General features: G+C 42.7%; 1 protein-coding gene across 11 annotated transcripts in view; it reads right to left on the bottom strand.

Annotated features, from left to right (window-relative positions):
• Positions 1 to 17774, bottom strand: part of LIN54 (lin-54 DREAM MuvB core complex component) — a 64750-nt gene extending 46976 nt beyond the window's left edge. Inside the window, exons 1-4 of one of the 11 annotated variants that reach the window (XM_061420652.1) lie at positions 16862 to 17593; positions 16502 to 16543; positions 15327 to 16346; positions 2003 to 2715 (exon numbers count right to left, since the gene is read on the bottom strand). In XM_061420652.1, coding sequence (XP_061276636.1) covers positions 2003 to 2683 — 681 coding nt within the window. In that variant the 5' untranslated portion in view covers positions 2684 to 2715; positions 15327 to 16346; positions 16502 to 16543; positions 16862 to 17593. Of the gene's footprint in view, positions 1 to 2002; positions 2716 to 4758; positions 7636 to 15326; positions 16347 to 16501; positions 17595 to 17616 lie in introns of those variants that run through there. The other 10 variants (XM_061420648.1, XM_061420650.1, XM_061420649.1 and 7 more) reach the window with 10 other exon arrangements.
• Between the last annotated feature and the right edge of the window lie 7984 nt (positions 17775 to 25758).

A 25758-nucleotide genomic window follows, 5' to 3' on the forward strand; every position in this document is an offset into this window, starting at 1 on the left:
AGTTATATTGTTCAAGACTGCTAATTATTTATTATCCTTACACACTATGCAGAAGAATTATAGGAAAGGGTTTATGTATCTGTAATTAAGTGTAACTATCTCTGTTACTGCCTCTGGTTTCAACTGTCACCTCTTTCCTTCATTTTTCAAGATGGGTCTCCTTCTTCCACCCTTTCCTGTCGTCCACTCCCTAAAAGCTTCAATCCGATTAAACTTAAGACAATGCTGAGGACCATCTGGGGAAAAAAATGAGAGGATCATACACATTATGTAATACTAAACCGAATACTCTGGTACCTAAAATGGATACAGATAGGCATGTAGCTTTTTGTTTGTTTTTTTTCTGAGCCTCAGAGCTTTAGAGGCTACTCATGAGCTGAAAAGATGTGAGTTGCATAAAAATAACTGGCCAAGAAGAACAATATTCTAAATGGGGTTTCTTTCGTTTTTAAATAGAAGTTCTTTTTAAATAAATAGAATCAAATGTTATAAAAGTAACGACAATAAGAGAAGTTATAAAAATTAGACCCCAGTTTTCGTTTTTATTGTTGGTACTTGAGGGATTATAGAAGAAAACTAGTGGATACAAGTACCCAGGTCTTACAAACAGTATGTATACACTGCTCTATTAAATGGGGAAAAAAAATGACATTCTGATTTACATTATCAGTATCTTATAAACATGGCTATGATCCACATCCCCAAAGCCGGACAAACTCTGGTAAACCATAAAAACAAGTTTCACAACTGATTTTTAAAAGGACAAGTTGAGGACAAGGTGCCTGATGGTGACAGGATCTCATTCAAGAGATCCTCATCAAAAGAAGTAAAAGGAAATCAGAGGTAAGTGAGAGACGATTGTGAATGAGAAAGCAAAGAACATTAAATGTTTAACAGTGGCAAAAGGGACATGGGCAAATTATATATAAAGTCTGAGAAATCGTATGAAGTTCTTAAATAAAAAGCCCACAAAAAGATTCTATTTTGCCAACATAATAACAAAAACATTTTTTCTAGTATCAGCTGTGAGTGGATAATTCTCCAAACCTTCCTCCCTTCCTTTTATGCATTTAGTTCTCACGCCTTCTCCTTTTTTCTAAAAGCCAACTCTTTAAAACAGGAGATGCATTTGTGTTCCCTGGTCTTAAGTGGATCATTGTATTTCTAAGCATAGTGCTGACCTAAAAAGGCCTACCTGGACACAAAAAAAATGAGCAACCACTTAACATATGTTCTGAGAACCTTCTAGCTTGGGTTTCTATTCATACTAACAATGGGTACCATTTTGAAAGATCTTCAGTGTTTTGAGAACCATACCAAGTACTGATCTTACGTGTTTCATCATGATCAAATAGCCATCTTACAGCTAAAGTCAAAAAGTCAGAGAAAATAAATAGCCTATCCAAAGTTCCACAGCACAGTCAGTCCTGCAGAAAAGTGACTGAAGTCCAGTTGGTCCAATTCTAAACCTTCCATCACACGGCACTGTCTTTCTACACTGCAAATGTGAGTGATGCAGGGGACAGTAAATTCCAAAGAGGCACATACTGGCTGGTTTGCACTACTGCTGGCTCGAATGGTTTCTCAGAGCAGCAACTTCTCCTAGACTTTGGCCATCTGTTAGCTGAAAATATCATGTCTGAATGATTTTTTGACAGCCCAGCACCAACTCTGCCATCTTTACACCAGCAGAACATCCTTGGACTCAAATTACGACTGAGAATAAAATGTGTTTCAAAATGAGTAAAAAGCTATAAATACACTACACATTGGAATTTAACCACAATTAAGTTCTAAGTTCTCTGGCAGAAATTTTCAAAAGCATTAGACATATCAAAGACTTTACAAAAAAAAACAAAAAACCACACAATTAACTAAAAGCACATTCAAGAGGATTCAGTAACAACTATGCATTTAATCACCCTACACATACAACTATGAATCAATTTAATATTTAACATGCATTTTCATTAAGAAGCCCCCTCTTTTTTTTTTTTTTTACCTGTACTGTTTTTAACTGTTGGGTCTGTAACACAGAGGGCTGAGTTGTAGTATTAAGCAGTTGACTTCCTGGGGTCAATGCTGAGACACCAATGACAGGTTTCACCTCTGGCCTCCCTCCAATGGTAACTACTTTAATCTGCTGCGGTGGTAACTTAGCATCTCCTGACTGGGCCTGAGTTGTAACTTTCTGAGCCTGGGGTTGGCTATGGGGTAGTGCTAAAACAATTGGTGAACCAGACTTGCCCAAAGTTGTTAAAATTAACTTCTGTCCATCTGGTTTAAGGGTCTGATTGCCAAGTTTAAGATCAGATGTCTGTGATACTTTGTTTAAAATAATCTGATTGGCTGATATAGTCACAGGAGTCTGAGCACCAAGTTTTTGAAGGCCACTTGGAAAAGCTGGTTTCACTGTGGTATTAGAATCTGCTTTAGTGACTGTGGTGTTCACTGCAACTCGGGTAGTGTGGTTACTGTGCACTGTGATTGGTTCCGTGGAAATGGGCGTGGCTGCAGAGTCACCAGTAGAATTTATGTTGACAATTTCTTCCAGTTCTGTCTCCATGGGAATTGGGGATGAAACAATAACAGCCTCAATACTATCATCATCCACTAAAGTTATACCAGTGTCCATTATCTCCTCTGGAAGCAAACTATTCACCTCAGCTGGCACCACCTCCATGATCGTTCTCCTTCGAGAAAGTTGATCAGGTGCTACAATAAAAGTTGAAAAATGAATAAATTACTATGTTTCAAAACAGATATAAGAGAAAAAAATAGCCAAGAAAAAATGCAAATGACAAACAAAAATTTCTACTGCTGTATAGTTGAGTGAGGGATATTCCTGATGCCTATTTGTGTTAAACTATTTCAACAAATCCTCAACCTTCAAGAATCTGAAATGTAAGTCCTATGAGACACAAAACTAGAAGCAAACATTCTCATTTACCATGTCTCAATCCAAAAGTATACTGCATTCAGTCAATACATAATTACAGGAAACGCCTTTCCAATTCCTGCTCATAAATAAAACCTTTTAATCTTTGACATGTCTGATCATCTTATTTCTTCCCAGTTCTGGGTTTTTCTTCCCTACTAACAAGACTTGAAAACTTCTGATTTGCACAAGGAAATAAAGATTTAAATAAAAACAGATATTAGAAAATACAGTCGAACCTCCAGTGAAAGAGGTCCTAAAATGAGGTTACTATATCATTTATAAAAATCCATTAAATACTCAAATTGATGTTAAAGAAGTTTCTAGAGTAAGCCACCCTCAGCAACTGCAGGTCAAATGGGTTATAGGTCCCCAGTTTGATCCATCAGCTTCATATTAAAGAAATTTTTATTTGGAAAGAAGATTCTCAACTCCTCCTCAGCTACTTAGAATGTCAAAAAGGGAACCATTTAAGAGGTATACAACCAGGTCCCATAAAGGAAAAAAAAAGATGGTAATGATAATAATAATAAAGCAGATCACAAATCAGAACTGCGATGCTTTCAGCCAAAGGTCATGAAAAACTTCCAATAAAAGTCAGTACCATTATCTTCACATATTAAAGAGTATCTCATATTTATGACTGACTATATATCTTATTTGGACTTCCCTGCTGGCTCAGCAGTAAAGAATCCTTTTGCAATGCAGAAGACATGGGTTTGATTTATGCATAGGGAAGATTCCCTGGAGAAGGAAATGGCTACCCACTCCAGTATTCTTGCCTGGGAAATGCCATGTAAAGAGGAGCATGGCAGGCTACAGTCCACAGGGTCACAAAAGAGTCGTACACAACTCAGTGACTAAACCACCACCACCAAACAAGTTATTTGCCCAGAGTACATCAAAGGTTCATAGCAACCTAATCAGTAATTCTTTTCCCTTTTTTTTTTAATATAAAAATGCAATACCCATTCCAAGATTAATAGTTAACAGACATGAGTGGCAAATTATAATTGAGTAGCACCAATAAAAACTAATACTGACAAAATTAATCATCATTATTGAGCATTTACTACCTACCAGTGATGGCATAATTTAACCTGTCCTGATAACAACTCCAAGATGCATCATTTAACAGATGAGGAAACTTAGGTTAAACTCTATGCCCAAGGTCACATGGCTTGTAAATAATAGAGCCAGAACTCAAGCTCAGGATATGTTTTATGATACCAAAGTTCATAATTTTAATCACACAATTTACTGCCTTAAAAAATAAGTCTACTTCTTTACAGTCAACCCTCTACCCCCAAATTCCTACTCTACACAACCACCGCTCTATTCTACAACTTCACTAGATTAGTGTTGCCTTTTCGTCCATTTTAGAACTTCACAAAGATGGAATCATACAATATGTAAATCCACGGTATAAAGGATGAGCCTCTCCCTTTAGCATGCTTTTTGAGATTTATCTTTATTCTTACACTTATTAGTAGCTCAGTTCCTTTTTACTGCTGAGTAATATTCCATTGGATGAATCTACCATAATTTGTTTATCCATTCATCTGTGGATGGACATTTTGACTGTTTCTTGTTTCGGACTATCATAAATAATATTGCTAAAAATCATTCGAGGTTTTTGTGGATAGATATTTTCATTTCTTTTGAATAATTACCTAGATGTAGACTTGATCATAAGGTAAATTTACTTTTAACTTTGGGCTTCCCTTATGGCTCAGTGGTAAGGAACCCGCCTGCCAATGCAGAAGCAGGTTCGATCCTGGGGTCAGAAAGATCTCCTGGAGAAGGAAATGGCAACCCACTTCAGTGTTCTTGCCTGGGAACCGAGGAGCTTGGTGGGCTACAGTCCATGGGGTTGCAAAAGTCAGACACAACTTAGTGAGTAAACAACAACAATTTTAAACTTTGAATGAAATATGCCAGACTATTTCCCAACTTAGCTGTACCATTTTGTACACCTACCAGCAATGCATGGGATTTCCAGCTGCTCCACTTCCTCACCAAGAACTGGTTTTGTCAGTCTTTTTAACTTTAGCCATTCTAGTGGGTGTGAAATGATAGCTCATCGTGGTTTTAATTTGCCATTTCCAGATGACTAAATATGTTGAGCACCTTTTCACATGAATATTACCTATTTGTATATCTTCTTTTTTAAAGTACCTGTGTGTTAAGTCTTTTGCCAATTAAAAAAAAGGATTGGGGTTTTTAATCTTCTTATTGAGTTGGGTGAGTTCCTTATGCATATTGCAACATCATCAATAGCAGTAACTTATAGCTCAGAGGAAATCACTAGGGTTTGGGGGATCCCAAAGTATGAGTACTTCTCTAGATTCGGCTCTTCCTGGTCAGTAGAGTCCCCCTCCGGCACTTTCAGAACAAGGCATTTATGGAACAGGCTTGCTGAAACATCAATACCACCTACACCCTCCCCACACACAGTGGCACATCAGCTTCCCATTCCTACTGCCAACCTTGTCCAAGCCCTATCAGCTGTTTCTCAACATTCCACCCCACAAAGAACAAGGAGGAGGATGACTTGGGTGTCATTATCCAATGCAGCCATTAAGTTTGACTCTCTTCTCCCTGAAGCTCCCCCAGCAGGTTTAGACCCGAAGTCAAGGTGTTAAAGGAGGAGAGGTCACACCACAGAGGGAGATGGTGGCCTGACAGTGCATTTACTTTCAGTTTCATGCACTCACACTTGCAGCTCAACTGAACAAACTTCTAATGTTTTCAGTCCACCCAAATCCTCACTTCTGAGATCCTTCTCTTGGCTTGGGGGGACTCCTGGACTCAGCAGCTACAGCCCCATTGCCTTTCGGCTAAGGCCATGGAGTGTGAGTGTACAGCAACCAGAGCAAGCACCATCCAGGCCACCTCTCAGCTCAGCCCCTGAAGATTCTAGGAGGTAGAACACGGGAGGGCTCCTACTCCTCCTGCCCCCGCCACCCTTGCCCGCCACATGGGTGAGAGCATTCCCTGCCAGAGGCCAGTCTTTGCAGATCCCCCAGCCCAGGCCTCAAGGTGCTCATCCTTCCTCTTTCAAGAAGCCACGTCTCTGTCAGCACTCCAGGCTTATGGCTTAAAACTGTCCAGAACTGGGAGGCCGTTCAGATTCTAGACTCTCCTTGCAAGCTAACAAAGCTGCCTGCCACTGTTTCGTGGAGACTGGCAGACAATGCGGTAGTCCTAGGACAGAGACAGGGGACTTAACACACCCAGCGTGGCAGGGAACAGAAGCGCCGTGTGTGTCTCGGTCCCCTTGTTGCCCCCTCGTCCCACAGGGCAGACGTGGAGAGGCGCCCAAGCGTATGCTGTGCAGGCAGCAGGTTTACACTGAGGAACCCTGAGCCTAAGGAACCTGAATTGTTTCTCATGGGCTGAAGCACACCTGCCCTTTGTCCAAAGGGAGACACTATCTTTATGATACTGGACGTATAAGCAAATCTGCCCTCTGCTATGACAGGAGTCACTAACTCGATCACCCAAGGCTTTATGCTATACAAACATCCTGGAGGAAGCTGTTTAAAAGGGTTGTCACTGCCTCTCTTGTAACAAGTACAAAACTACAGAGACCCATGGGGAGCTGTCTCCCAACAGTATACCTCTCTACTTATTTTAGCAATGTGTTTTGTACTTCGAGTGTTTAGGCCTTGCATATATTTTGGTAAATTTATCCCTAAGTGTTTTGTGTTTTTTGATGTATTGTAAATCGCCTTATTTTCCAACTGGTTGGTTGCTAGTATATAGGAATTCAACTGACTATTTTACATTGTCCATGTATCTTACAACCTAGCTAAACTCACTAAATCTTGTGTAGAGTCCACAGGATTTTTTAGAAAGATAATTCATATTATTTGAGAATAATAATTCTCTTTATTATTATTTATAATAATAATAATAACCTGTAGTTCTTCCTTTCCAATCTGCATGTCTTTTGTTTCTTTTCTTGCCTTACCATACAGGCTAGGACCTCCAGTAAAATGCTGAATAAAAATGGTAAGCGCAGACATCTTTACCTTGTTTCCTATCTTAATCTTAGCTGTAGGTTTTTCATAAATTCCCTCTGTTGGGTTGAGGAAGGCAACTTATAGTGCCAGAGTGTAGCTGTTTCTTTTTTCAAATGGATACCTAATCATGTTTTTTTCTGCAACTAGTGAGATAAACATATGGCTTTTTCTTCTTTGTGAAAGTCACTCAGTTGTGTCTCTTTGCAACCCCAAGGACTACACAGTCCATGAAATTCTCCAGGCCAAAATACTGGGGTGGGTAGCCTTTCCCTTCTCCAGCGGATCCTCCCAACCCAGGGATCAAACCCAGGTCTCCCATATTGCAGGGAGATTCTTTACCAGCTGAGCCACAAGGGAGGCCCAAGAACACTGGAGCGGGCAGCCTATCCCTTCTCCAGCGGATCTTCCCGACCCAGGAATTGAACCGGTGCCTCCTGCACTGCAAGTGGATTCTTTACCAACTGAGCTATCAGGGAAGCCCATTTTCTCTTTTAGTCTTTGAGTTATATTGATTTTTTTTATTAAGCCAATTTTGCACTGCTGAAATAAACCCCACTCAGTAAAATTATATAGTTATATTCTATATATATTGCCAAATTCTGTTGGCTGATACTTAAGTAATTTTGTCTAGAATGGGAAAGACTAGAGATCTCTTCAAGAAAATCAGAGATACCAAAGGAACATTTCATGCAAAGATGGGCTCGATAAAGGACAGAAATGGTATGGACCTAACAGAAGCAGAAGATATTAAGAAGAGATGGCAAGAATACACAGAAGAACTATACAAAAAAGATCTTCACGACCCAGATAATCACAATGGTGTGATCACTCACCTAGAGCCAGACATCCTGGAATGTGAAGTCAAGTGGGCCTTAGAAAGCATCACTACGAACAAAGCTAGTGGAGGTGATGGAATTCCAGTTGAGCTATTCCAAATCCTGAAAGATGATGCTGTGAAGGTGCTGCACTCAATATGCCAGCAAATTTGGAAAACTCAGCAGTGGCCACAGGACTGGAAAAGGTCAGTTTTCATTCCAATCCCAAACAAAGGCAATGCCAAAGAATGCTCAAACTACTGCACAATTGCATTCATCTCACACGCTAGTAAACTAATGCTCAAAATTCTCCAAGCCAGGCTTCAGCAATATGTGAATTGTGAACTTCCTGATGTTCAAGCTGGTTTTAGAAAAGGCAGAGGAACCAGAGATCAAATTGTCAACATCCGCTGGATCATGGAAAAAGCAAGAGAGTTGCAGAAAAACATCTATTTCTGCTTTATTGACTATGCCAAAGCCTTTCACTATGTGGATCACAATAAACTGTGGAAAATTCTGAAAGAGATGGAATACCAGACCACCTGACCTGCCGCTTGAGAAATTTGCATGCAGGTCAGGAAGCAACAGTTAGAACTGGACATGGAACAACAGACTGGTTCCAAATAGGAAAAGGAGTACGTCAAGGCTGTATATTGTCACCCTGTTTATTTAACTTCTATGCAGAGTACATCATGAGAAACGCTGGACTGGAAGAAACACAAGCTGGAATCAAGATTGCCGGGAGAAATATCAATAACCTCAGATATGCAGATGACACCACCCTTATGGCAGAAACTGAAGAGGAACTTTAAAAAGCCTCTTGATGAAAGTGAAAGTGGAGAGTGAAAAAGTTGGCTTAAAGCTCAACATTCAGAAAACGAAGATCATGGCACCTGGTCCCATCACTTCATGGGAAATAGATGGGGAAACAGTGGAAACAGTGTCAGACTTTATTTTTGGGGGCTCCAAAATCACTGCAGATGGTGACTGCAGCCATGAAATTAAAAGACGCTTACTCCTTGGAAGGAAAGTTATGACCAACCTAGATAGCATATTCAAAAGCAGAGACATTACTTTGCCAACAAAGGTCCGCCTAGTCAAGGCTATGGTTATTCCTGTGGTCATGTATGGATGTGAGAGCTGGACTGTGAAGAAGGCTGAGCGCTGAAGAATTGATGCTTTTGAACTGTGGTGTTGGAGAAGACTCTTGAGAGTCCCTTGGACTGCAAGGAGATCCAACCAGTCCATTCTGAAGGAGATCGGCCCTGGGATTTCTTTGGAAGGAATGATGCTAAAGCTGAAACTCCAGTACTTTGGCCACCTCATGCAAAGTTGACTCACTGGAAAAGACTCTGATGCTGGGAGGGATTGGGGGCAGGAGGAGAAGGGGACGACAGAGGATGAGATGGCTGGATGGCATCACTGACTCGATGCACGTGAGTCTCAGTGAACTCCGGGAGTTGGTGATGGACAGGGAGGCCTGGCATGCTGTGATTCATGGGGTCACGAAGAGTCGGACATGACTAAGCAACTGATCTGATCTGATACTTATAAGGGCTCTTGGTCTGTAGTTTTTTTGTACTGGCTCTCTGGGGACAATTGCCAGTCTAACAAAATAAGCTGAGACATTGCCCCTTTTCAATTTTCAAGAAGCATCTACATGTAACTGTTACTATTTCCTCCTGAAATGTTTGTTAGAATTCACCACTAAAGCCATCTATTTAACTATAAATTCAATTTCTTAAACAGATGTAGGGTTATTCCGGTTATCTCTTTTTTTTAAATGACCTTTGGTATTTGATAGTTTGTATCTTTTAAGGAATATGTCTATCCCTCTAAGTTGCCAAATTTATTAGCATAAAGTTACATGTAATATTATTTCAATGTCTGTAGAGATGGCAACTCTTCATTTCTTATTTGGTAGTTTCTGTCTTTTCTCCTTTTTTTCTGATCAGTTGGAGATTTTTCTGTTTTATTGATATTTTCAAGAATCATTTTGGCTTCATTGATTTTTCCCAACAGTTTGTCCATTTTTTAATTTAATTGACTATTATCTTTATCTCCCTCTGCTTACTTTGTTTCTTCTAGAAGCTTAAAATGGAAGCACAGATCGGGATTCAACACACCATAGCCTACAGATCAAATTAAGACCACAGTCCATTTATGTATTGCTCTCCAACCAAGAATGATTTTTACATTTGTAAATAGTTGGGGGAGGGGGGTCTACAAAACCTAAAATAGTTGCCATCTGTCCCTTTATAGACAGTTTGCCAACACTCGTTTAGATCATTGATTTTAAAACTTTCTTCTTTCCTAAAATAAACATTTAGTGTTAAAAATTCCCCCAACACTGCTTTAACTGCATTCTGCTAATCTCGATGTTTTTATTATCATTCACTTCAAATCTTTTCTAATATTCCTTGTGAATACATCTTAGACAAATGGAAAATAAAGAAGTGTGCTATTTAATCCCCAAGTATTTGGGGATTTTTCTACCTTTTATTATCAATTTCTAATTTACTGCTATCATTGTCAGAGAGTGTAATACTCTACCATTTCCACTGTGTGAGATGACATTTGGAGACTTGTTTGAGGTTCAGCGCATGGTCCATCTTGGTGAACAGTGCGCATGCACCTGAAGAGAACCTGTGTTCTGTGGCTGCTGAGAGGAGTGCCCCACAAATGTCCAACAGGTCGAAATGGCTGAGAGTGCCAGACTTTCTTTTTCCTCTTCTATCCATTACTGAGACAGACTGTTAAAATTCTCAAATATGATTGTGGATTTGTCTGTTTCTCCTGTGCATTTTTAGTTCTTTATGTATTTTAAAGCTCTGTTATTAGGAAGAACATGTCCTCTTCTGACTGGTCCTATTAAAAGAGACCAGGAGCTATAGGACTAGGAGTCTCCCTTGGAAGTAGGAGTAAAGTTCAAACTTCCAACCAGAAAAGGTCTGATTGGTCTGGCCAGTCTCTAAGTAGCATGGGCTGTGCAGAGTTCTGGAGCCAGCACACCTCACAGGCCACTGAGCAGATTGTAATAACTGCTTTATGATTAGACATCCCTAGCTGTTTCAATCAGGGTCACATGCAGGACAGGGTGGCCTCCGCTAAAAGAAAACTCTCAGAAGGAGCTTGTGGGCATGGCAGGAAAGGGTTTGGCCATCTAGTGACATGAATCATCACTCTAATTTTATCCCTTAGGAATGGAAGATATGCCCTAGCACATGCAACCTCATCACCCCTATGCTGAGGACCACTCCAAGAAGAGAGAGAAAGAGAGGATTTTCACAAGCCGACAGGATAGAGGAGCTGTAGTTTACCTCATGTGTATTAAGGGTTACCTCTCAAGGTATGGAAAGAAAAGAATATACAACACATTTCCCATGCTTCCAATATTTTCTGCTCATAAAACAACGTTTTTAAAGCTTTAGTTTTAAACTACTTTTTAATTTTTATCAGTATTTACTTAACAAATATGTATTGCTTCCCAACTTTGTAGAGGGAAATTAACCAAAGCCCTTGCCCAGACAGACCTTAGAAGTCAACAGAAGAGTGGCATGATCACAGCTATAGTTTGGGAGGATTAACTTCATCTTGGAGTTTTATTGGATGGAAGGCAGGGAAACCAGTTACAAGGCTATTATAGTAATTAGTTCAAGTCAGAGATAAATGGAGGGTCTGATTTAGGACATTAAAATAAATAAATACAACATAAAAACAAAGTAAGATAGAAACGACAAATGCTCTATGCTTTCACACATTTTTTTTTTTTTGAGACTATTGCCAGAGCTGAAGCACTGTTCTTTTTCTTAGTTACAGGTGGAGACAACCTGGTAAACAACTATTTTCACTCCTGCACATAATCATATAAAGTGGTGAACTACCACCATATTATAAATAACTTGTCAGATGTTGGGACAGAAACACCTGGATGTTTAAGAACTATACTTTTGTACCTAGAGCTTACAACCAACACTAACTGGTTAAGTATACTACTTGGATTTTAGCTTTCATTAAGTCTAGCATCAACAACTCAAAAACTAAGTACAGAATTACATTTCTCAAACTAAACTGGGAGCAATGGACTGTAAGACACGAGTCTTGAAGAAATGCTGGGAAGTTTGTATTTTCATTTCAGTAACATATTTTTTAAAAAGTATATTCTGGATTACCACCATCAGTAGTACCAGAATTAGAGTGGGCTAAAGAAAAAGGTATATGAGGATCTTACAAGGTAAATGACATATTTAAGCCACGTGGAAGTCAAACCACCTAACCGGTGATTTAAGGAGCAAAGTTCTGTGACACTCAAACTTAGAAAAATAGTGTAGGAGTTGAGTTATCGTATGATACACAGCATGGGGCTTCCCAGGTGGCTCAGAGGTAAAGAATCTGCCTGCCAATGCAGGAGAAGGGGTTCGATCGGAGGTCAGGAAGATCCCCTGGACTAGAATCTGGCAACCCCCTCTGTATTCTTGCCTGGAGAATTCCATGGACAGAGTAGCCTGGAGGACTACAGTCCATGGGGTCCCAAAGAGTCTGACACGACTGAATGACTGAGCACGCATACCCCCACACAGCATATAGAAAGCTCCACGTCTAGTCAAGGCAGACTATGCAAGCAAAGTTTCCATTTCATCAAAACATCATTCATCACCCTAAATTTTACTGGCTCTATAGTTTTGTTTTTATTTCATTTATACTTCCCTAAAAGCAATAAGCATAAGGAATTTATATACATCTAAAAATTAAGTATTTTAATACAGTGAAACTATTTAGGCCAATCCTGACAATTCACAATATTTTTCCCCTTTAAAGGGGGACTGTACATTATTCATGCTGTAAGACTAACATGGAGGAAAAAACATGGAGATTCAAATCAGAAAGATGTGTTTCCAAATCTTGACTCTCCTCATTGCTTATCATGTATCCCTAAGCACTAATCTCTTTAAGCCCCAGTTTACTAGCAGAGTTACTGTGAAGATAGTTATGTGGTATGCTACAGCACAAATGAAAATTCTTCTCTTCTTTCTCTATCTAAATTAGCTTCTCCTGACTTCTGTCTTGTTTAATTTTTATAATTTGTGGGGGGAGGGGAGCTGTGCCACATGGCATGTGGGATTTTAGTTCGATGACCAGAGATTGAACCAGGGCCCTGGGCAGTGACAGCTCGGAGTCCCAACCACTGGACCACCAAGGAATCCCCTCCTCCTAAGATTTTTATCCGTCATATACCATGCAGATTACACCTTCACAATATTTCCTTCCCACTGCAACCAAGAGTTTTTAAATCTCCGAAGCTCAGAGCCAACTACTGTTATTTTTTACCTTTATCTTCTCTTATCTGCGACACATCCCACAGAAAAAGCTACAGGACTTATCTCACCTGAGTGCACCTCTGAGGCTGTCACTCTCCTACTCAAACATTTTCTGTAACCCTGAGGCCTTCTGCATTACGGCCCTACCCAACCTATCCTTCCAATGTTACCTCCACCAATTCCAAAAGTGAAAGTTTCCTGGAGGAGGGAATAGCAGACTACCCCAGTATTCTTGTTGCGAGAACCCCATGAACAGTCTGCAAAGGCAAAGATACTGAGCTGTCTCCAAGCCCTAGCACAGTACGCGACACACGGTAGATATCCAACAGTAACATTCAAAAAAAAAAGTAGCAGGAATCTTCAATGCTCCTCTTCACCAAAAAAGACACCCGACTAACTCCACTGGCATAACTCTTCACTGCTAACACACTTCTAACTATTAAAAAGCAAGTCTTTCAACAATAATCTAAAAACTGGTCTTTAAAGACAATCACAAGGAATGACAAAAAGACAATGGCAATGGGTGATTTAAAAAACAAAAACAAAAAAAGCCAATGAATAAGCATGTTTCTTTATTATTTATTGGGCTTCCCCGGTGGCTCAGCTGGTAAAGATTCTGCCTGCAATGCGGGAGATGTGGGTTAGATCCCTGGGTTGGGAAGATCCCCTGGAGAAGGAAACAGCTATCCACTCCATAATTCCGGCCTGGAGAATTCCAGGGACTGTATAGTCCATGGGGTTGCAGAGTCGGGGACATGACTGAGCGACTTTCATTTATTTTTAAAATTCTTAGCACTGACTTAGCAGCTGAGTCGGCAGAGACCAAACAACTGCAATGTAAGAGTTATAAGAAAAAACAGTAACAACAATCAAATTGCTACTGGATAAAACATCAGGAAAAAACGATTTAAAAAACTCATTAACTAAAACCTGTGAGTACCCCTCAGGTATTTCCCCCGAAAAAATACTTTTCCTCTCTCAGTCCTCTAGTGAATAAATTTGGACACACAATGTGCAAGCTATACACACACATACACACAAAATATTTCCTCTCTGAACAGAACACACAAAGAATAAAACTGTATGACATGCTATGACATCATCTCTTTGTAGGAAACTTGGATATGGAAAACCATTGCTAATCATAAACATTACCAGGGTACATTTCTTAAACATTCATCTCTCTGTTCACTCATATACTCAACCTTCAACTGACCCAACCTACCACTACAAAAGCTGGAGGAAAAAAAAATCAGAGGGCCCCAAGTTAATGTATAAAAATGTGATTCATACGTAACTTTTCAGTAACACTACTGTTGAGGATCTGCAGCACAATCTAAAGCACACATGGATCTTTAAGCAACCTAACAAAACCAGACTGTGGCTGTCAAAAGCTCAATCAGCCCAACTCTCCAGCTCTTGAAACAAAGGGCTAAAAAGTCCAGTAGGTTAAAAAAAACAGAGGTCTCAATTCGTCTTTAACCAACTTAAAATTTGACTCATATCAAGTGTGAGCATCAAGTCATCACAACTTCCTTAACAATGAAGGCAAAACTTGTGAACCAAAACAGGGCTCCCAAAGCTGTATTTCACTTGGATCATAAAATCTACTGTAAAATCTCCCATCACTTTACTCTCTGAATTCATGAAATGGATGAGAGGCAGGGAAACACATAGATTTGATATGACTGACAGTATCTCAATTGTCATCTGCCGAATGGCAGGGGCCAAGGAGTCTTCTATAGATGACAGAGCCATCAAAGAAAGAGACAACATTTCAGTGATTACAGAACTGGTCCATAGGCTCACAAAACGTGAACATCCACACCCCAACAAGTTACAGACTATGATCTAAGACCCAGAGCTTAAATGCAGAATAAAATGACAACGTTTGGCCTCCCTAAAGACACGTACAACCCTATAAACTGTTGGACATCATCAAACCAACACCCGCCGGAGTGGATATTTTAAACATTCAATCAGGAAACCAGGATAACTGCTAGCGGTTCCTCTAGGCCTCAGCAGCAGCCTTGGGTATAAGAGCAAACTCGAGTCCTCTTAATACTCAAAAGAATAATGTTGATGTCATGACGAGCCTGCCGATCCTTTGCACTCTAAACTAGCCCTTCCTTGATCCGCGGGGCGATCCTTCGCCCACCCGCCCCCTCCCCACAAATAAAGCGACCTCGCAACCGAGCAGCCCTAGGGTAGCCCCTGGCTCCTCTACCTCCGGCGGCGGCCGCTTTCTCCTCCCTCCGGCTCCGAGGTGGGGGCTCCAGAAGGTCCCGGGCAATCCCGAGCCCGGGCGGTGCTGCTTTTGCGTGTGCACGGTGGCTCCGGCCAGCCGCTTCCTCCCCTCGTCTGCCGGACCTGGAACGCTACTGGGGAACCCTGGGGCCGCGGACGGAGTCCCGGGTGGCGACGCCGCCGCGGCCGCCGCCTCTGGTATGTCAGGGGCCGGGATTGTATTTCGAAAGATCCGCCATTTTCACCTCGTCATCACCATCACAGCTCAGCAGCTTCCCCGACAGCCCGAGCCCGGGCCGCCGCCGCTGCCGCCGCCGCCAGTAACCTCCCCCTTCCTCCTCCTCCCCTCCCCGGCCCTCCCCTCCCGAGAGGCGCACACCCACATATCCGGGGAAACCTCCCGCCGGCCCCGCCAACCTTCAAATGCTCGGGGAGACACCACTGCACACACAACCCACGCCGAGACCTTTCACCCCGCCACGGAGGGGAAATCGCGCTACCTGCAGCGTCCCCAGTCCGGCATACTTTTGTTTTGAAGAGCAGAAGAAAAAAAAAAAAGCGTAAGGGGGCAGAGGGACCACCAAGAGCTTCCACTCTTTGCCACTTTCAGGACAGCAACTTGAGAGAGATGATGGAATGCCTTTGATGCGCGGTGTCCATCGCAGACACGAAACAACAACAACAGGATCAAGACCTGGAGTGTCATTCACCAGCTCTGACATTTTCCTCCACCGCCAGCACCGCTTTTGACAGAATGGGCTGTTTCCCACCGCACTTCAGACCTCTCTGATACATTTGTAAATTTACAGGCATTGATTCTTACGCAGATACCGTGGTCAAGACGTCTAAGTTTTCAAAATAAAAGTTGCGAACTGTTTCCTCTTAACTTCCTCTGATCATTTCTGTCCATAAACACTGTGACTTCCAGTTCGTTTGGTTTAAGACGTCAAAGAGTAACTAGGTTTAAAATGTACGGATCCTACTCATGAGTGAACAATCTCTAAAATACAGAAAATATACCTCGGAGTTAAAATTTTTTTGGCCAAACGTTTTTAGAATCTAAATCATCAAATTAACAAAAAAAATCTGCCGCTGAAATTTTTGATACAGTGAAAATAAGCAGCGTGCTTTAGAAAAGACCCTAGAATTACCTACCCAGCTCCACCAGCATCTCTCATCATGTAGTTTAATAAATAACTAAAAGAGAAGATAGGCATGTTTTAATCATCAAAGAAATAACAAGAAAACATAAGCTGCATGGCTTCTGAAAGGAATAAAATTTTTCTAAAAAACTAAATTGGCTACCTTTGCTAATTTCAGATTTGATAACCACCCATTTTTTAAAAGGTAAATTCTGTGCCCACCATTCAACTACACCATAAGCTCTAAAAGATCTATCTGAAATGAGCAAACTGAATTTCCAGGTTTCGAACAGAGCCACTCTACTGTCTTTTTTTAGGAGTTAGTTTAAGAAGAGAAGGGGTAGAAGCTGAATAAGGCATTTCATTTCCTTACCTGGCTTGAATGACAACTCCATAGAAAAGTCGATAGCTTCAGGCTTAAACGAGTGCTAGCATCACCCAAGCCCGTCGCCGTTTTCTATATGCAGCCGGCTAGACGCTGAGAGTATCCAGCCTTCCCAATTTTTTCATCTGTAAACTTTACTTCCCCACCGCCAGCCCCGGCCACCCGCACTCCGCTTGGTGCTTACCGTTGCTTGGCCAAGCTGAGTGCTGGCCGGCTCCCTAACCCATGCACCTCGGGAACATTATGACATTTAGCCGGTGGGCTTCGCGAGGAAAACGGACAGACACGAAGAAGACACCACTACAAACGGGCACAGGAAGGACGGGGCGGCGGGCAGCAGGGAAAAGGAGGGGCTGGTACAAAATGACACAGCAGCCAAACCGGTTCCCAGAAACCCGGGGCCGACACGGCGGCTCTTCGGGCCGCGCAGCTTGCGTGTCAACAGCCGCGGGAGCCCTTCCTCCGGATCGCCGGGAAGGGCGGGCTGCCGGCCGAGCGCCGGCCCAGCCGGGTGACAGCCGCCCTCTCGAGTGCCGGCGGGAAGGGGCCGAGCCTGGAGGATCCTCCCGCCTCCTGCGGCCCGGGAGATGGGGCGCGGCGGCCCCCAAGACTGCAGGTTCCCGCTCTCCGCCATGACCCCTCTAGCCCGGGCTCCCGGAGGGGGCGGTCCGGCGCCCCCTCCCGCGCGCCCCCTTTCCCGCCCGCCTGCCCGGGGGCCCCCACCCTGGCGGGCTGACACTCACCAAAGCCGGCGGCGCCGCCGCCTCCTTCTCACGCCGCGCTCCCTGGGCTCCCAGCAGCCGCGGCGGCGGCGGCGCCTCCGAGACACAGACTCGGGTTTGTTCAAAATCACGCGCCCAGCGCCATTCCACCGCCGCATCCCATAATACGCTGGGCCCTCCCCTCCCGCGCGCCCCTCTCGGCCCGCCCCTCCGCTCGGCCAGCCCCGCCTCTCCGGCCGGCTTCCTTCCCGCCCCTTCCGCGGCGCCTGGCCCCACCCCTTGGCAACCCTACCCGGCGTCATCTCGCAAGGCTCCGCGAGTGCGCTCCGGCTCCACGTGACGCCGAGTGGGCGCTCGTTCAAAGCTTTCGCATGGAATGTTCCATCCGGCTGAGCCCGGGAGGGGGGTGGGGGGGAAGCGCGGAATCGCGCCTGCGGTTGGAGGGACTGCCTTATCGTCCAGCTTTCCTTGTTAGGAAGTCTGTGCAGTAGGTGCGATTTCCAGCGTCTTGCCGCTCTTTGATGTTCTTGCGTGGGAAAGTGATCGGTCGTCACATAATCTCTTAGTTTCTGAGGCGCTGTTTTGCAGGGGTCGCTAAAAAGCCCCTAGAACAGCACGCAGAGTTAAACTTATTTTGAAAGGGACTTTTTTTTTTTTTTTAAACAGTGTACTGCCAAGACTAACACAATCCAAATTCTTGGTGTTTGGTCACCTTTTCCTTGTATTTTTCCCGCTTTTCTTTTTATAAAGTAAGAAAAGATACCCAAATTTGGAGTCGGATCAGCACACGCACAGAGATTCCGTTAGTAACTGCCCTGTGTGAGGCAAAAACTGCAGAGGAAACAACAGAAAATATACAGAGTATACGAAATATAAATGGTGTGGTGCAGTCTAATTGCTAATGGAGCACGGAGGACAAACAGGTCAACGAGGGAGGCTGAAGCTTGGGAACACAATGGAGGAGGTGAGGCATGCTGTAGTGGAAGCAAAAGTCACTGTGGAGTCAAGCAGTCCTGGTTTCAAATTCTGGCACCTTCACTAATTGGTATATAACGTTATCAAGTTTCTTTTCCCATCTACAAAAGAAAAATAACAAAGCTTCCCAGGATCCTGACGATCATGTAAAGTGAGGGGTGTCAAGCAGCTACACACACTGTCTGCCTCAAATGTTAGTTCTATTTTGCCAGAATCAACAGCACACCCATCCCGTCTACCTCAAATTCTATGGTTAGGACTTAGCAAGGCAAGTGGCATGAAATTAGCAGAGTCCGGGTCTGTGCAAGGAAATGTTGAAAAAGCTGAATGATGCCCAGGCGTTCTTAAGGATCAGTAGGTGAGTTCCATTTATGAAGAGCTTTGAGGGCTAGTGTAAGAAAACAAGAGTCGGACACGACTGAAGCGACTAAGCAGCAGCAGCAGAAAGAAAACATCCTCGTGGTTACCATGGGGCACCTCCGGAAGGAAGAAGAGAGTGAGATGGGTACCCAAACTGGGCTGGAACCTAGGGAAACAAAGACTCCCACAAAAGGAGAAAAATTCTCAGGTTATTCCACAAGGCTAGCATAATCTGTATACTAAACCCCCCCCCCCCCCCAAGGCAAAGAGCACCAAAAGAAAAGGAGAATCCTATTCTCACTATGACTTTGTTACAAAGACAAAATTGAGTATTAAGACATAAAATCCAGTAACACAGTAATAAAAAAGTTCGCACTGTAACAAAGTACACTTCATTCCAAGAATGATGATTTAACATTAAGAAATCTACTTAGGACGTTTGTTAAATTAAAGAAGAGCCAAATGATACTTCTTAGAGATGTTTCATATAACATTTAACAGCCATTTCTCTTTTTTTAAAGTGTGTAATTCATTTGTTTTTAGTTTATTCACAAAGTTATGCTGCCATCACCACAGTCAATATTAGAGCTTTTTTTTTGCGGGGGCGGGGGGGGCCTTGCTGTGTGGCCTGCAGGATCCTAATTTCCCAATCAGGGATAGAACCCAGGCATCCTTCAGTGGAAGGAAAGAGTCACAATCACTGAAGCACCAGGGAATGCCCTCAACAGCCACTTCTGAATTTTAAAAATGCTCAGCAAACTAGAAATAGAAGCACAGTTCCTTAATTGGATCAAGATTATCATCAGAAAACAACACTAATATCATGCGTTAGAGTAAAAAGGCAGAAGCACAGTAAAATCAGGGACCCACAAGGATGCAGGGTTATAACAGTTATTTAATATTTTCCAGGGCATCCTAGCTAAATGCAATAAATAAGAACATTACATAGAGAGGTTTAAATAGTGGAAAAAAGAGACAAAATGGTCCTTATTAAAAAATAATCACAAAGAGCTCAGTGTTGTGATTAATTGCATGGCCTCTGGAGCCAGTCTGCCTGGGTACAAATTCTGGCCTTGCTACTTAGTAGCTGTGTGAACCTAAGCAAGTTACTTTCCTCTTGCATCTCTGCTTCCTCATCTATAAACTGGAAATAAAAGTATCATCACAAGGTTGTCATGAAGATTAATAAGGTATTATGTGTAAAGCACATGGATCAGTACCTGGCATGTGGTGAGCACCATGACTGAAAACTAGTAATAACCAAAGCTACAATACAGCCTAAAATAAATATAACTTTTTACTTTTTTCAAGGAGAGGATTCTTAAACCCCTAAGCACCACTGTTCAAACAAAAGGGAAATTTTGTTTATATTTGCCTCAGGGCTTTTCCAGATGGACTAAAAGCGTTTATTTAGCAAGTATTTGTTGATCATCTACCAAATCCTAAACACTCAGCAAGGCAGGGAGAATGAAGTGGTGAATACGACAGAGGACAGAGCACTCTATCCTATGGAACTGTCTGCCGTGGTGGAACTGTTCTGTATCCACACCATCTGATAGTAGCCACTTCTCACCTGTGGCTGTCAAGCAAAGGAAACATGGCTAGTGTGAATTTTCATTTCATTTCATTGTTATTAATTTAATAAATAGCCACACGTGGCTGATGACTACAGCACTAGACGGAACAGTTTTACAGGAAGTGACAGGCAAAAACTAACAGGAAAAATCTAAGAGATTTTAAATAAAAAGAGTTTCTCAGGAAGATATTAAAACAAAAAAAAGGATGGTGTAGAGGTATGAGTTGCTTAGATGAAAAAACAAAATGTATTACTGGACACCTATTATGTGCCAGATACACTGCTAGATACAAAGTACACACAAGTTAAAATTTTATTAACTTTTTAAATATATTCATTTCCAAATGATCATTTACAAGTTCCTTTGCTCTTGGGCCCATTTTCATAAATCCAGGATGTCTCTATAAAGCAACCATCATGTGTAAATCTATATAAGTGTAATTATCACTTTTATTTCTTTTTCATTATCACATAACTTTTTATAATAGATATACAAACCCCTTATCAACAATTTTAAAATCCAAAATGTTTTGAAAACTGAAAAGTTTCTGGAAGCTTATGGCAAACTCATTTAGTAGGAAGAGCAATATGACAATAAGGTATTAATGTTCTCTAGAACAAAGAATGCTCAAACTACTGCACAATTGCATTCATCTCACACGCTAGTAAACTAATGCTCAAAATTCTCCAAGCCAGGCTTCAGCAGTAGGTGAACCGTGAACTTCCTGATGTTCAAGCTGGTTTTAGAAAAGGCAGAGGAACCAGAGATCAAATTGCCAACATCCACTGGATCATGGAAAAAGCAAGAGAGTTCCAGAAAAACATCTATTTCTGCTTTATTGACTATGCCAAAGCCTTTCACTATGTGGATCACAACAAACTGTGGAAAATTCTGAAAGAGATGGGAATACCAGACCACCTGACCTGCCTCTTGAGAAATTTGCATGCAGGTCAGGAAGCAACAGTTAGAACTGGACATGGAACAACAGACTGGTTCCAAATAGGAAAAGGAGTACGTCAAGGCTGTATATTGTCACCCTGTTTATTTAACTTCTATGCAGAGTACATCATGAGAAACGCTGGACTGGAAGAAACACAAGCTGGAATCAAGATTGCCGGGAGAAATATCAATAACCTGAGATATGCAGATGACACCACCCTTATGGCAGAAACTGAAGAGGAACTCAAAAGCTTCTTGATGAAAGTGAAAGTGGAGAGTGAAAAAGTTGGCTTAAAGCTCAACATTCAGAAAACGAAGATCATGGCACCTGGTCCCATCACTTCATGGGAAATAGATGGGGAAACAGTGGAAACAGTGTCAGACTTTATTTTTCTGGGCTCCAAAATCACTGCAGATGGTGACTGCAGCCATAAATTAAAAGACGCTTACTCCTTGGAAGGAAAGTTATGACCAACCTAGATAGCATATTCAAAAGCAGAGACATTACTTTGCCAACAAAGGTCCGCCTAGTCAAGGCTATGGTTATTCCTGTGGTCATGTATGGATGTGAGAGTTGGACTGTGAAGAAGGCTGAGTGCCGAAGAATTGATGCTTTAGAACTGTGATGCTGGAGAAGACTCTTGAGAGTCCCTTGGACTGCAAGGAGATCCAACCAGTCCATTCTGAAGGAGATCAGCCCTGGGATTTCTTTGGAAGGAATGATGCTAAAGCTGAAACTCCAGTACTTTGGCCACCTCATGCAAAGAGTTGACTCACTGGAAAAGACTCTGATGCTGGGAGGGATTGGGGGCAGGAGGAGAAGGGGACGACAGAGGATGAGATGGCTGGATGGCATCACTGACTCAATGGACATGAGTCTGAGTGAACTCCGGGAGTTGGTGATGGACAGGGAGGCCTGGCCATGCTGCGATTCATGGGATTGCAAAGAGTCGGACACGGCTGAGCGACTGATCTGATCTGATCTCTGATCAGAACATCTCATGTGAATATACATATGTCAGTGCAGAAATATGAACGTGTTTGATTATGGAATTTGATAAAGGCTAAAGAGTTCGGAGAAGGCAATGGCACCCCACTCCAGTACTCTTGCCTGGAAAATCCCATGGATGGAGGAGCCTGGAAGGCTGCAGTCCATGGGGTCGATGAGGGTCGGACACGACTGAGCGACTTCACTTTCACTTGCATGCATTGGAGAAGGAAATGGCAACCCACTCCAGTGTTCTTGCCTGGAGAATCCCAGAGACGGGGAGCCTGGTGGGCTGCCATCTATGGGGTTGCACAGAGTCGGACACAACTGAAGTGACTTAGCAGTAGCAGTAAAGAGTTTGGAAGGAACTTTCTGAGGTGGTGGAAATGTGTTTGACCTTAATTGTGGTCTTGGTTGTATAAGGGCATATACCATGGCCTAAACTCATTGAGTATACTTACAATGGATGTGTTTTATTATAACACGTGTAAATTATCCATTAAAGTTGGTGTTAAAAGGAAAAAAAAGACAGTTCTTAAAATTTGTGCACTTGCTTTCTAAAACTCAAAATATCCTCAATTCCAAAACACATTGCTACGCAAGGGTTTGGAATAAGGGAATGTAGATCAGTATCAGAGAAGGCAATGGCAACCCACTCCAGTGTTCTTGCCTGGAGAATCCCAGGGACAGGGGAGCCTGGTGGGCTGCTATCTATGGGGTCGCACAGAGTCGGACACGACTGAAGCAACTTAGCAGCAGCAGCAGTAGCAGATCAGTATCAGGGATTCTCTGGTAATCAGAGAATACCTGATCAGCAGTAAAGAATCCACCTGCAATGCAAGAGTCACAGGAGCTGTAGGTTCCATCCCCGGGTCAGAAAGATTCCCCGGAGGAGCGCATGACAACCCACTCCATTATTCTTGCCTGGAGAATCCCATGGACAGAGGAGCCTGTTGGGCTACAGTCCACAGGGGTCGAAAAGAATTGGACACAACTGAAGCGATTCAGACTCACGGATGCAGATGGGTATCACTTTGAACACATGCCAGGTTTTTTCACTTACGGTGCAGGATGTGATTAATAATGTCAAACCACCTAAAAAACAAAACCAACCACTAAGATCATCTGTTGATATCAAGTAAAGTTCATTTACTTTTCCTCTGGCTTTATGATTCCTTTGCCTCCATATTAGTCATTTTTGTTTTTCTACTACAAAGGATAGAAGTAGGGGCTCCTCTGTTATGTTATGAGGTTGTTGTCCTGTTCAGGTTATAACCATACCTGTGGTTAGGAATGGGGTTTTCCCTTGGAGGAAGTAGATATTGCCAATATCAATCATCCTGGGAGGCACATATTGAGACAGGATATGGGAACTTGAAAGAAGGGCTCACACAGAGAGAGGGAAGTGCTTCTTCTTTCTCGGCCTTGCTTATTTGGACTTGGACACAGAGTTCCAGGCCTCCCTGGTGGCTCAAATGGTAAAGAATGTGCCTGCAATGCAGCAGACCCCGGGTCAGGAAGATCCCCTGGAGAAGGGAATGGCAACCCATTCCAGTATTCTTGCCTGGGAAACCCCAAGGACAAAGGAGCCTGACAGGCTACAGTCCATGGGGTTGCACAGAGTCAGACATGACTGAGCAATTAACATACATTCACAAAGAGTTTAATGAGTTTGAAGGAATATGTTCCCCTTTCCATCTAGTTGGGAAAAGGAAATGTCTGCCTCCAGAAAGACTAAAAACTAGGAAGAGGTTTTTTTTAGTTGCCTTCTTTAAGTATTCAATTTGTTTATTTTTGGCTGCGCTGGGTCTTTGTTGCTGTGCATGAGCTTTTCTCTAGTTGTGGCAAGTGGGGGCTTCTCTTTAGTTGAGATGCGTGGCTTCTTGTTGCAGTGACCTCTCTAGTTGTGGAGCACAGGCTCTAGAGCTGGGGTTCAGTAGCTGGGGTGCACAGGCTTAGTTGCCCCTCAACATGTGGAATCTTCTCGGATCAGGGATCAAACTGATGTTCCCTGCATTGGCAGGGGAATTCTTAACCACTAGAATTGTGGCTCAGCTGGTAAAGAACCTGTCTACAATGAGGGAGACCTGGGTTTGATCCCTGCATTGGGAAGATCCCCTGGAGAAGGGAATGGCTACCCACTCCAGTATTCTGGCCTGGAGAATTCCATGGACTATCTAGTCCATGGGGTTGCAAAGAGACAGACATGACTGAGTGACTTTCACTTTGAGAAAAACCCAGGGAAGTCTTTGCTTCTCGTTGTAATTATAAAATATCTTACAATTGTTCATGGCTTATAATCACAAGCATTTATTTTTCTCCTGGTTTAGCCTAGATCGCTGGGCTCAGGTAGGCCAGGTGGGAACCTAGGCTTTTGGTTGGGCTTCCATCGGTTCCATATATTTTAATTCTGGGCCCAAGCTAACAGGGCATTAGCTACCTAGGGCACACTCTTCTCCTAGTGGATCACAGGAACACATCAAAATGGAGTGGAGACATGGTATCCTTTTAAAGGTTACCCCTCTGCTTTAACTTGGTGGCTCAGATGGTAAAGAGTCTGCCTGCAATTCAGGAGATCCCTGGGTTGGGATGATCCCCTGGAGAAGGGAATGGTTACCCACTCAAGTATTCTTGCCTGGAGAATTCCACGGACAGAGGAGCCTGGTGGGGTCTACAATCCATGGGGTCACAAAGAGTCAGATAAGACTTGAGCAACTAACACTCCCCTTTAATCAACGGGCACACTGTCACTTCTGCTTATGTTCCATTGGCCAAAACAAGTCTTACAACCAAGCCCAACATCAATGAGATGGAGGGTATATATTTGTACTCTAGTGAGAGGTACTGCAAAGGGTATGGATGTATTACAAATACTAGTACAAAGAGGAAATGAAGAATTGGGAACATTGATTCCAACCAGCAGAGGCGGTACATGTGAAGATGCAGTGTACATCAGCCTAAACAGGTGTAGCATGGGAGGAGGTCAGAGCACTTTCATACTTTATAATCTTCATGAAAACACCCCCTTTCTTTGACAAAGACAAATGACCCTTCCATCTTTTGTAAATTGCAGTGCTTACACAGAATTAACCTCCTTATTCCAATGAAACTGTTATTCTTTGTTCTTCCTCTGTAAAAATTCTAGACCTGGCCCTGGCCTGGAGCCGGTGAACTCATAAAGCTACCCACAAAGCTATCTGCTACATAGTTATAACTTACTGACTATAGTAACTAATCTGCTTTCAGTTGCAAGTCACAGAAAGCCCAAGGAAAAGTAGCTGATATATTTCATTCATTTTTTTTAACTTTTAATTTTGGATTGGA

The sequence above is a fragment of the Bos javanicus genome, chromosome 6 (genome assembly GCF_032452875.1).
Source record: "Bos javanicus breed banteng chromosome 6, ARS-OSU_banteng_1.0, whole genome shotgun sequence".
NCBI lineage: Eukaryota > Metazoa > Chordata > Mammalia > Artiodactyla > Bovidae > Bos > Bos javanicus.